Here is a 13,555-nt window from a genome sequence, read left to right as displayed (position 1 = left end):
TAATTTAGGTAAAATAAAACTTGAGACTGAATGAAAAAAATAATATAAAAATGAATAACATATATTACAACATTATAAACTTCTAGAGATATAAAATTAATATTCTATACTCATCCAAAAAAAAAAATTACATAATAAGCAGGGTTTAATAAAACACATGAAGATATTTCACTCTAATTTTTAATTTCCGAAATAATTTCTCTTTTCTCCGTAGATTCAACGATTTTTAATATTTTGGAAAATAAATTGAATTAGAAAAACATACTAAATAAATTGGATAAGAAAATATATGAAATATGAATATAAAATTATTTTTATTTTTAAAAAATTAATGAGATGTTATTATTTGATTGGTTGTAACAATTTTAATTCCTACCTGGTTTCGCTTAAAATATTCGTATATAGTCTGAGGCTATCTCTTACTCTTTCCTCTTTCAGCACGTTTTATCTTTCCTCATTTCGGTTCCTATCCTATAAAAACCTAAACTTTTGATACCTTCCATTTCCCAGCAAAATAACCAATCCAAAAAGAATCCCCCAAAGCAAAAACTCAGGAAAAAGGATCATATATAGTTGAAGAAATCATGAAGAACCCAAGTTTAGTCGGTAATTCAACAAGCAGCAAGGGTACTCCTTGTTGCAGCAAAGTTGGGATAAAGAGAGGACCATGGACGCCCGAAGAAGATGAAGTGTTAGCCAACTACATCAAAAGGGAAGGCGAAGGACGATGGCGGACTTTGCCTAAACGAGCTGGTTTGCTTCGATGCGGTAAGAGTTGTCGTCTCCGGTGGATGAATTATCTCCGACCCTCTGTTAAACGAGGTCGTATTGCTCCCGATGAAGAAGATCTCATTCTTCGCCTTCATCGCCTGCTCGGTAACAGGTACCCAGATTATCAATATTAATTCATATATATCCAACATTGAACAACAAACAGTGTTTTCTCTGCTTTTTCTAATGATTAGGGTAAGAACGTGCAGAAATAGATCGAATTTTTGTTTGGGTTTTGTGTTTTACACGTTATTACGTCGGGGATCATGTTTAAAATCATTGATAAGAAGCTAAATTTAAGGTTTTTTTGTTCATTTCTGTAGGGTTTTTTTTAAAATACTGTATAGTCTCTTATTTAGGGTTCTTACTTGTTCCATTTTGAATCTTGCAGGTGGTCACTGATAGCTGGTAGGATTCCAGGGCGTACAGATAATGAAATAAAGAACTACTGGAATACCCATCTAAGCAAGAAGCTGATCAGCCAAGGAATAGATCCAAGAACCCATAAACCATTGAACCTTATTACCCATAAATCGCCACAGATTAATCATGATCATGTTCCAAAATCAAACCCTAGCCCCCCTATCCCTAATCCTTCTGTATTAGCATCAAAAACCATTACAATTAAAACTACAAACACTACCAAAGATGGTACACCGACTAACCTGGAACATGGGTATCAGCAGCAATCTCAAAACCAACAGGTTGATAAGAGCATGGAGAAATGGAAGAATACTGAAAGTGCAACTCTTATCATGGCGGAACCAAGCAGCCATGGAAACGAAGGGGATCATATGGAAAATTGCAATGAAGATATGTTCTCCTCGTTTCTAGATTCATTGATTAATGAAAACTTGCTTGTTAATCAACACCCAGAAGAGCAGCAACCTAATAATTTGGTGGCACCGGCGGCAGCAGCCGCAGAATCTTCTCAGAACTTGTGTCATGGCGACATGTGGGAAACCGAACTCATATCTGCAATGGTTGGTTTTGGGAATGAGCCAAACTCTTTCAACAATCATTATCATTATCTGCATCAACTTTAGCAGATCAAACTGCAAATTTATATGCATATTGAAATTAGATGTTTTTTGATTTTCTACGTTTGTTTCTATTTATTTTCCCTTTTTCTTTCTTTCATTGCTCGGTTGTGTTATTGTTTTGTACTCATTTTATTTGTATGCTTGCCCCTACAATGAAAGTTTGTAGTTTTATTCGTAGTGTCTATTAAAATGTATCAATCCCTAAATCTGTAATTTCCTACAGAAATTAATGAAATTATTGAAGCAGAAGGTTGAGTATTACTTCCTATGAGTTGGCTCAATATCCCACTGCTATTTCTTCCCCCCTCTCTGAATATATGTAATATGTATACGTAATGTGCATGTGTGTGTGTGTGTAAATTCCAACTAATACAAAGAAATGGAATGTCTAGATTGTGTGAAAGACTCTATTTTGAGGAGCTCACCATCTATAGACTGCTCCATTGTTTTGTTGTATGATACTACATGTTTGGTTTCTTTTAATATATATAAAAGGGGTTATATCTTGGGAATAAGAATATATAATTGTTATTGTAAATGAGATTCAGACTCCAAATATATTATGAATCGATTTAAGTCTTAAGTTGGACATATTTTTTTACATTGATTTGCTCATTCAAGATTTATCAAATATATATATAACTACGTATTAGATTTTCCCAACTATATGCTAGCGGAGACAATAAATTGAACTCATGCATGCTCCATACAAAATTACACAATGTTAACATTATTATATCATGCATAGACTAAGTTATTGGAATTTTAATATATTTTTTTCTAAGAAATAAAATTTTAAAATTTGTAATTCACAAAATCATTCATGGTTTTAGAGTGGAAATTATGTAAAACTAAGAGTAATTTGGGCATATTCATGGTTTTTAAAATTTGGTTCAAACGTTACATAAGTCTTTAAGATTGGAAGAAGAATCGACATGTATTCTAAAAGACAAGAGTTCTCCCTCTTAGCGACATTTCACTGAGAAAGTGACGTTGAAAATCTGCCTTTCTTGTAGTCATTTAGCTGCTTAGATATCCGTATAGAATAAGATGGGGGAGAATAATAAGGTGACATTCGCTAACCAGTTGCATGGTTGATTCCCAAAATTTTGCAAGCAAATATCAAAGAGCTGTTAGGAGTAGAGAAAACTCAAAATGTTATATAGGTATTAGCTACCGCCATCTTGCAATGATCCACAGACATATACACTGTATAGTTTAAGGGATAGAAGAATTTAATTAGAAATATGTGATTGATCGATTTGACTATTAATAAATGTTAATTTGGTTGATAGAAGTTGACATATAACATAATACGTGGGCATATATTTTTTTAAAAATTAATACAAATGCACATTCAAAAATAAACCTAGATAAATAGATGTCTAAATTCATTTATCTTAGTTCATTTTGAATATGGTTAAGAATATTATAAAAATTATAAAAGTAAATTAAAAAATATATAAAAATAATGTAAAAATAATCAATTACATGTATGATAGGATAAAAAAAATATCATGCGTCATTTATGGCAAATATGTATAGTCAAATTTGACTTTCCATCTACTTTGAGGAAAAGAAAATTCATCTTCTCATCTCTGCCACTCTTTATGCCACTCCACCACCACCCTTATATGCATCATCACTGAAACCCAAAAATTAAGCCTAAAAGACCCACCAATTGAATTTGTTAAGCTTTCGGTTACTGAAAATTAATTCTTTTATATACTCATTGTATTTATATTTCTTATGAAAATCAACATCAACATCTCTTTTTATTTATTATTATTATTTTTTGTTTTGAAACATTTTAATGAATATCCAATTATTTGAATCACTGAAAATGATCAAATAATATTCATTTTAGTATAGATTTATATAAATTTGGACATTCTTTTATTTAAATTCATTTTTAATGTGTAATTTTTTTTAAAATTAAATATTTTACCATATGATATGTCATGTGCAAATTTTTATTAGTCACATTAGTGTCCGTAACTACACTTTTTATTAATAGAAAGATATAATTTCTAATAGTATTATTTTAATATTTAATATTCTAAAAAAGTCTTTAAATTAATAGGCTGTGTTGAATTGAGCCCTTAAACTTGTATTTAACCATTTGATTTTTACTCAGCCTTTGATTTATTTGTTTAATTATTTAATATATGTTATAGCATTTTTAATAAATTAAAAAAAATAGTAAACAACATTAGAGGAAAGAGTATCAATTTACTTGCGTGGAAGCAAGAGAAGGGAGGGAAGGATGAGAAAGGCAACTATTTTTTTAGTACCTTTACTTAAAGTATGCTGACAAACCAATCATAAAAAAAAAAAAAAGGCAAGTTGTGGCTAATTACCACTACATAATTAAGACTCGGAACATAAAGTAAAACATGTTTGTGTCATGTTTCATCAACAAACAAATTCATACATAATCATAATAATTATGTTTCCGCCATATAAAAAAATACGTTAAACTCCCCCAAGGCAAAAATTGATATTTTCAATTTAAAATTATTAAAAATAATTTATACAAAATTATAATTAAAATAATTGAAATTTACAAAAAATTATAAAAAAGTAAAAACAATATTAAAAAGTTATTGAAAATATTAAAAAGTAGAAAATTAAAAGAACTAGATAAATTTAAAGATATATATATATAGTCTCTGTTGTCATTTTATTTGGCATATCAACCCATTTCCCAACCTTAATTTGCATCTCAAAACTCCCTTGCTACTTTGGGGAGGTCCATGATGGATCAACACAATAAATAGCTTTAGGGATTAAATAATTTTTTTGTAATTTTTAATAGGTATTGTACTGTTAACAATGGTTAGTGTGTAAATAAAAAATGATTTTATAATTTTTTTCATATATTTTTTATTTTTTATAGTTTCTATGCTTTTTATAGTATTTTGTAAATTTTAATAATTTTATAGAGTTTCTAATTTTTTTTCATAATTTTTTTGTTTTTCGTAATTTATATATTTTTTTGTTATTTGAATTTTTTTAATATATTTCTGCAATTTTCTTTATTTTTATAACTTTTTAATTTTTTATATATATTTTTTATTTTAAATAGAAAATATCAATTTTGTCACATAGCACAATCTTAGCATGACGTACACATAGTGAAAATAACCCAAAAATAGATAAAATAGTAGTTATTAGTCTTTAACAATTGACCATTGACTTTAATAATAAGAAAAGCTTAATTAATGGAAATTCTAATGTTTAAGAGCTCATTGAGTACTTTCTTTTTTTTTTTCAATGGCTTAATTGATTTTTTCCTTTAGTTTAAAATATTTTAATAGCTAGGACAAGTTACATCCTATTAAAAAACAGTAAATTAAATCTAGCAAATGAATCAATTAATAAGTTAATAAATAATTAAAAAATTAATATAAAATTAAATTAAATTTAAATATTGACAAGATTTAAACTTGATATATATTTTAAAATTTTAGAAATAGTTTCGTAACCATAATCTTGATATGTATATGTAATTTTATTTAGAAAAAAAAATGACAAGTTTAAAATTGAAGCAGCTAGTGATGACGAGGACCAAAGCAAACACTAAAGGTAGCAATACGACCACAAGTGTAGTAGGTTAGGTGGGTGGAGAAGGCAAGACTGGCAGGTGAATTTTAAGAAGTAGGTGGGCGGCATACATGCATGCCCAATGCCCCACCATTTTTGTGGACATCTATTCATCCGATACTTGGTTACTTCCATGTGGACCTTTTTGGGCTTGGGGTTTAATGTGATAGCCCTACGACACGTTTTTTGGAATTTTTAAGATTTCGTACATAGTTTATGCATAAATCCATAATATTTTTCAATTCTATAGAATAATGAAAGGGGTCGGAAAAACTGAAAGGAAGTGTGAGCGACGGCCAACCGGTAGCCGCCCGCTCCAGCAGGGAAAAAGAGCTCCAAGCTTCTTCCACAAAAGGTTTTTCTCAACAAATCTACTTAGGTATCAAACATACACCCATCTTATTATTGGTACGTTCTCAAGAGATTTTTTGACAAATGAAAATATTATTATTTTATATATATATTTTGCATTTAATTACTTTTAGTACTGAATGCAATAAAAAAATTACTAATAGTGGTGCAATATCACAATGGTACTTTATTTCTTTAAATATCACTGCAAACTTATTAACATTTTCCTAAAAAATATGTTGATAGAATAATCATAAACCATTAGATAAATAAGATAAAAAAATGCACACATATATATGAAAATTATTGGCATTGTGATTTTTTCTTTATATTATAATAAGAACTATTCACAGTAGCAAAATAAATAGTCTAAATGGAAAAGAATTATATATGATAAAAGTTAGAAAGTTGAGGATATACAAATTAAGAGCGAGCTTTTCACTATCACCATAACATTTATTTTCAAAGGAAAAAAGCATACAAGGAATTGTATATGGGTGTGTGAGATTGCCTATCAAACTAACCTGGAGAAATGAAGCTTTCTATCAATGCTGTTTCCGCCGATCGTCGGAGCTGTACTGATAAGCATCGGACCTCTCCTATCAATACCAAGTTACAACTATTTTCCTAGTGGGAGGGGAAAATGCATGGAAAGATGGTAATATACAAAAATCAGAAAGCAGCCAAAGATTATATTTGAGTTGCAACCGGTTATAAATAGAAAAAGAAGAAACCCCAGGAAAATTGGAGGTGAAATGTGTTATGATTTTCTCGTGAAGGCGCATGAGGGTTAGATTTACGGACTTCAACAACCAAACCCTTAGACCACCCTGCATGCTTCCCTGCCTCAACCTACCCTTCTCCTTTTCCAACCCCCCCTCGCATGCTGCCTACCATTTTAATGGAGGCTAATTACCGACTTATATTAATGTTAATAATTATGTACTGCAAATTTTCTGGAAATTAAGAACACTAGAAGCAATAAAGAAGCAAATGGTTTGTGATCCCGAATAAAATTATGCGAATGAACTGTAGCTTGTTTTAGAAAGACAGGTGGCTTACGGCGATGGTTGCTGCAGTTTTGTCAGTATGCATGGTTGATGAGGACTGAAGTTGTTTTTAATAACAAATTGTCTTTAATATAAGAATATAACTTGTATATTTATGGTGAAATCAAGATAATTATGTTGGATTCAGGCGATCAAAAACTAAGATATGTTTATGGAATCAGAAGCATACTGGCATTACCCTAATGCAGAATCGATATTAGTTCCTCAGATTAAAAATAACAGTGTAACTGTTGAGAAGTTAGAGAGAGAATATTAAGAATCAACTTTCGTCTATCTCCTCTCAGTTAACTTAAAAGTGATGACATTATATATCTAAATTGTAAACTATAACTACTTACAAACTGACTAACTATTTTTATAAACTAACAGCTAACCACTGCTACTAATTTCTAACTAATTATAGTTTCTTTCTTCAACACTCCCCCTCAAGTTGGTGGTTGAAATATGTTTTTAACCACCAATTCACTCATCAAGTAATTATGCTGTTGAATTCCCAAGGCCTTGGTCAGGATACCTGCAATCTGATCTGTTGAAGATACATGTTCTGTTTGCATCAATCTCGCTTGTACCTTCTCTCGAACAAAGTGGGGATCTATTTCAATGAGTTTAGTTTCTTTCATGGAATACAAGATTGGCAGCTATCTGAATGGTTGACTTACTGTCGCTGAAAAGTTTAACTGGAGTTACATTCTTTATTTCTAGTTTTTCCAATAGTTCAGTTAACATTTCATAGCCATGCTTCTATATTCAGCTTTAGCTGATGATCGTGCAACAGTGTTTTGCTTCTTTGACTTTCAAGATACCAAAGAATCTCCTAATTTAATGCAAAAACTTGTCACTGAACTTCTCGACATTGAGCATGAAGCCCAATCTAATCACAATAGGCCACCATTTGGATATCCTTTGAAGCTTTGAATAACAAGCCTTGCCCTGGTTCTTTCTTCACATATCTCGCAACTCTCAATGCTGCTTCAAGATGTGAATTCTTAGGCTGCTGCATAAATTGACTCAAATGTTGCACTGCATAAGTAATGTTTGACCTGGTATGAGTCAAATAAAGCAATCTTCTAATAATCTCTGATAAATTGTCTTGTCTTCAATTAGGGAATCACCAGAATTCTACTGTAGTGTTTCATCAAACTCAACTATAGTAAGCTTTAAATTATGTTCTAGAGAAGTTGGAGCAGGCTTAGCTCCTCCTAATCCTGCATCTTCAATAAGCTCCATGGCATATTTCCTCTAATTCAACAAAATTCCCTCTTTTGATCTTAGAACTTCGAATCCAAGAAAATACTTCAATTTTCCCACGTCTTTCATTTTAAAGTTCTGATTTAATATGCCTTTCAACTTAGCAATCATCCCTTCGTTATTCCTAGTGATCATTAAATCATCCACATCTATCAACATGACTAATAAACTGTCACCCTTCCCTTTTGCCAGTTGGAGTAGATAGCCCCAAGTAGTTGTCTAAGTCCCATGGTAATCCCTTTATTAAGCCATTGCTAATCCATTTTTTAAGGGTTGAACATAGAGTAATCAAAATTACTCTGTTGAAATCCAGCAACTAGTAATGCCTCAGTTAGCTTCATGTTCCATTGCCTAGATGCCTACTTTAAACTATATAGACTTTTGCAGCAAACATACTTTGTTCTCCCCCTGGCTACAAAATCTTTGAGGTAGCTTCATGTAGACTTCCTCAACTAAATCACCTTGTAAAAAAGCATTGTAGACATCCATTGATATAAAAGCCAGTAAAAAAACTGTAGCAAGGGTAAGGAGAGGTCGAATAGTAACCAATTTGGCCATTGGAGAGAAGGTTTCTGTGTAGTCAATACATTCTCTTTAATTGTATCCTTTAGCAGTAAGACGTGCTTTGAGTCTTTTAACAGCACCAGAGGCCATGTATTTAATCTTATAAACCCATTTGCAGCCAATGAGAGTTTTACCAGGGGCAAAGATACTATAGACCATGTATGATTATTTCCCAAAGCTTGAATCTCCTCTTTCTTAGCTTGAACCCATAAGGGATTTGTTATGGCTTCAGTATATGTGTGTGGTTCAACAAGTGTGGATGTAGAAGATAAGTAATCTTGAGTGTGTTTAGGTAATTGAGAATATGAAAGATGATGAAAATTTGGGTATTGACCTGGAAGGATGAAGGATTGGCAGGAATACACATAATCATTCAACCAATGAGGTGGTCAAGATACTTTAGTAGACTTTTTAACTTCTGAAGGATTTTGTGACTAAGATTGTAACTGGATTTGTGAAGACTGACTTTGTGGTGACCGATGTGAAGACTGACTTTGGGGAAGGGTACTTGTTGAGACAGGAGAATATGGAAAAGAAGATAATTATGAAGGTTGAGGTGAAGATTGAGGAGTGAGAGCTAAAAATTCATCATCAGAAATTTGTGGTTCAGAGAGAAAGAAACTGGAAATAAGATCTTGAGGAAATTGGAATGGAAAAATGGTCTCATGAAAAATAACATCCCTATTGACAAAAAAAGATTTGGTTTGTAGATTAAAGAGATTGTAACCTTTTTGAGTAACCCATGAAAACAAAAGGTATAGCCTTAGGAGAAAACTTGTCATGATAATTAGGACAAGTAGCATAAAAAAGGTAGCCAAATACTCTAAGATGAGAAAAAGTAGGTTTTTTGTTATAAAGTATAGCAAAAGGTGCTTTCCAGTTTAAGAAAGAAGAGAGAAATGTATTAAGAAAGTAACAAGCAGTTTTAACACACTCCCCCAAAAACTTAATAGGCACTTTGGACTGAAATTGAATGGCCCTAGAAATTTCTAACAAATGTTTATGTTTTCTTTTTGTTACCCCATTTTGCTGAGAAGTAGAGATATAGCTACTTTGATGAACAATTCCTAAGGAAAAAAATAAGTTTGAACAAGCTATATTGAAGAATTCAGTCCCATTATCACTGCGTAAATACTTAATAGTTGTAGAAAAATGGTTTTGGACAAGGATAAAGAAAATTTTTTAGATGAAGAATTGTGTCAAATTTCAATCCTAACAAGTATACCCAAGTCATCCTATTGTAATCATCAACTATAGTAAGAACGGAACGATGACCACTATGTGTAGAGATTCTATATGGTCCCTACAAATCAATATGAACCAGTCCAAAAGGTGAAGAAGACTTAGTGTTGAGCATTGGTCTGCAATGCAACAAGTGACTAACAGCAGCAGTTTACCAAGCAGACTAAAATCGAAGTAGAGCCAAGAGCAGCAGTAGTGTTTTGTTTTGGTCTAGTTCAAATGTAACTTGTTTTAGTTAACTTGTAATTTGTAATATTTTGTTATATGAGTTAGTAAGATTAGTTTTGATTTGTACTTGATGTAATAGCTAACATGTCAGCTATTTTTTTTGTGTGTAAGTTTTAGTTTTGAATTTGTCATGTATTAGTGGGAGTAGTTAATTCATTAGGTAACTATCACATGTTTTGTAACCTATTTATATTATCAATTATAATGAAATACATGAATCTTTTTTCAGTTATTTTTTGGATCAATTTCCTCTTCAGTTTCGTTTTGTTTTCAATTTGTTCCTGCTTGCCTTTATTTGTTGTTAATGTTCCAACAAATGGTAATCAGAGCCTGTCATCTTTGAGGGCCTCAGTTGTTGGATGTTTTTTGAGAAAACAAAATCTTGAGAAGAAAGAAATTGAATCTGTTGAGTTTGTTTCAGCAAAATGAGCTTTACTCCACCTCCACCACCAGTGTTCACAGGAGAAAATTATCACATTTGGGTGGTAAAAATGAAGACATATCTCCAGGCACAAGATTTGTGGAATGTAGTAGAGAATGATGCTGAACCACCTCCATTGAGGGCCAATCCCACGATTGCTCAAATAAGGTAGTATAGTGAAGAGAACACTAAGAAACATAAAGTTTTAGCTTTCTTGCAAAATGATGTGCCTGATGTTATCTTTACCAGGATAATGGCTCGCAATTCACCTAAGCAAGCATGGGAGAAGCTGAAGGAGGAGTTCATGGGTTCAGACAAAACAAAGCAGCAACAGTTGATCAATCTCAGGAAAGATTTTGAAAATTTGAAGATGAAAGAGTCAGAGACTATAAAGCAGTACTCAGATAGGATCATGGCTACTGTCAACAGTATAAGGCTCCTTGGAGAAGACTTTAGTGAAAGTAGAGTTGTTGAAAAAGTCATCACTACTTTTCCTGAGAAGTTTGAATAAAAAATTTCATTACTTAAGGACTTGAGAGACTTGTCAATCATCTCACTATCTGAGCTGATAAACTCCTTGTATTCACTTGAGCAAAGGAGGGCCAACGAGCCAACGGGTAGGAAGAGCATTCTGAAGGAGCTTTCCAAGTAAAGGCCAAAGAAGGCTCAGGTTCAAGCCACAAAGGGAAGAAGCTTTGGCTCAATAAAAGGGAGAAACCAAGGAGGGATGTAGGCAAGAAGAGGTTCCCACCATGCATTTATTGCAAGAAGACCATACATTTGGAGAAATATTGTTGGTACAAGCCAGACATCTAGTGCAGAAGCTGCAAACAGCTTGGCCATGTTGAGAAGGTGTGTAAGAACAAAGGGAAGGCACTAGCTTAGCAACAAATTCAAGCTCAGGTTACTGGGGATCTTCAAGCTCAAGAGGAGCATGTTTTCACAGCCTATTATTTTGCATCCTCAAGTAAAGTCAGAAGTAATTGGTTAGTGGATAGTGTTGCACACATCATATGGCAGCTGATGAGAGGTTGTTTAAGGATTTCGATAGAAGTTTTATCTTTAAAATCAGAATTGGCAATGGGAGCATGATTGAAGCCAAAGGCAGAGGCAATATGGTGATCAATACTTGTTCAGGTAACAAAGTAATTTCTGATGTGTTTTTTGTGTCTAACATAGATGAGAATCTACTTAGTGTTGGTTAGCTAGTAGAAAAATGGTACTCATTAGTTTTTAAGAATGACTCTTACATTGTTGAAGACACACATGGTCAAAAGTTGGTCACAATAAAAATGACTGATAGGTGTTTTATGCTTGATGTGAATTAACTTGAGAAGAAGGCTTACACCAACCTTGCTGATAATGCTGGTCTTTGGCATAGGAGACTAGGCCATGTCAATTTTAGATCACTTGATCTACTGTACAAGTTGAATTTGGTAGATGACATGTCAAAAGTTGAAGTTAGAGACACTGTTTGTGAAGTCTGCTAGCTAGGTAAGCAGGCTAGATTACCTTTTGCAGTCAACAAGGCATGGAGGGCTAGAGACAAGCTTGAGCTGGTTTATTCTGATGTCTGTGGGCTAATGAGGACTCATTCTTTGAATGACAGTAGATATTTTGTGCTATTCATTAATGATCTGACCAGGTTTTGCTGCGTTTATTTCTTGAAGCAAAAGTATGAAATGTTTGAAGCCTTTAGCAAATTCAAAGCACTAGCTGAGAACTAGTCAGCTTGCAAAATCAAGGCTTTGAGAATAGACAATGGCACTGAGTACCTATTTGAAAGATTTCAAAAGCTGTGTGAACAAGCAAGAATTCATCATTAGCTTAAAATAGCTTATACTCCTCAGTAGAATGGAGTATGTGAGAGAAATAATAGAACAGTGTTGAATATGGCCAGATATTTGCTATTTCAAAGCAAGCTACTAAGCAAATTTTGGGCTGAGGCTGTCAATACCTCAGTATACATGCTCAACAAGTTCCCGACACATGCTTTGAAGCAAAAAAAATCCTTTTGAAGCCTGGCATGGACTCAAGCCAACAGTTTTACACCTCAAAGTTTTTGGCTGTGTCTGTTATGCTCACATTTCTATTGAGAAGAGAACCAAACTTGAAAGAATGGCTGTTTTAGGAATCTTTGTTGGCTACAACAACATTAAGAAGGGATACAAGGTGTTTGATCCTTCAACAAAGAAAATTGTGGTGAGTAGGGATATTAGATTTAGTGAAGAAAAGGTTTGGAGTTGGGATAGAGTAGAAGCAAGGCTGATTGAAGAAGATCAACTTAACAGGAACTTGGAACCATTTGAAAATGAGCCCAGCAATGAAGACTTTGATGATGCTCCTGTGAGAGGCACTAAAACTATTGTTGACATCTATCAAAGATGTGATGTTGCAACAGTTGAACCTTTTGATTTTGAGGAAGCTGTAAGGGATAAACATTGGAAGAAAGCCATGGAAGCTGAATTAGATATGATTCATGAGAATGACACTTAGGAATTGGTGGATAGACCAGATCATAAGAAAGTCATAGGTGTCAAGTGGGTGTTTAGAGCCAAGTATAATGCTGATGGCTCATTGAACAAGCACAAGGCAAGGCTTGTGGTGAAAGGCTACAATCAGCAGTATGACATCGATTTCATGGAGACTTTTGCACCAGTAGTAAGGCTTGACACAATCAAGCTACTGTTTGCCTTAGCTGCTCAGAAACAATGGAAGGTTCACCAATTGGATGTCAAGTCAGCATTTCTTAATGGCTTCCTCAAAGAGAAGATATTCATTGAGCAACCTGAAGGGTGTAAGGTCCTAGGAGAAGAGGACAAGGTTTATAAGCTGAAAAAGGCTCTGTATAGCCTGAAGGAGGCACCAAGGGCCTGGTATGACAGGGTTGACACATACCTATCTAGGCTTGAGTTTTAAAAAAGTGCTAGTGAATCTACACTTTATGTGAAGAGGTCAAAAAATGAGACTTTGCTGATTGTATCACTCTATGTGGATGATTTGCTTGTGAC

General features: G+C 33.2%; 2 protein-coding genes and 1 long non-coding RNA gene across 4 annotated transcripts; 2 read left to right on the top strand and 1 right to left on the bottom strand.

Annotated features, from left to right (window-relative positions):
- Positions 1–550: 550 nt before the first annotated feature.
- Positions 551–6,532, bottom strand: LOC121209879 (uncharacterized). Of its 2 annotated transcripts, none has more exons than XR_005905027.1 (3): positions 6,296–6,532; positions 1,437–2,944; positions 551–869 (listed from the first exon to the last, which is right to left on the bottom strand). It is a non-coding gene; the product is annotated as an uncharacterized lncRNA (long non-coding RNA). The 2 variants fall into 2 exon arrangements; XR_005905026.1 differs by having other exon boundaries at positions 1,140–1,746; positions 6,296–6,529.
- On the top strand, positions 585–2,075 carry LOC121203003 (transcription repressor MYB5). Its single transcript, XM_016816588.2, has 2 exons — positions 585–883; positions 1,163–2,075. Exons 1-2 carry the CDS (start codon positions 585–587, stop codon positions 1,815–1,817), a joined length of 954 nt encoding a protein of 317 aa, XP_016672077.2. The 3' UTR covers positions 1,818–2,075.
- Positions 6,533–10,548: 4,016 nt separating the features above from the next.
- On the top strand, positions 10,549–11,055 carry LOC107957229 (uncharacterized). The gene is made up of 2 exons (XM_016892689.1): positions 10,549–10,712; positions 10,794–11,055. Exons 1-2 carry the CDS (start codon positions 10,549–10,551, stop codon positions 11,053–11,055), a joined length of 426 nt encoding a protein of 141 aa, XP_016748178.1.
- Positions 11,056–13,555: the final 2,500 nt, after the last annotated feature.

This window comes from Gossypium hirsutum, chromosome A11, assembly GCF_007990345.1.
Source record: "Gossypium hirsutum isolate 1008001.06 chromosome A11, Gossypium_hirsutum_v2.1, whole genome shotgun sequence".
NCBI lineage: Eukaryota > Viridiplantae > Streptophyta > Magnoliopsida > Malvales > Malvaceae > Gossypium > Gossypium hirsutum.
The sequence above is the reverse complement of the archived record's forward strand: the minus strand, read 5'-3'. Positions and strand labels throughout refer to the sequence as shown.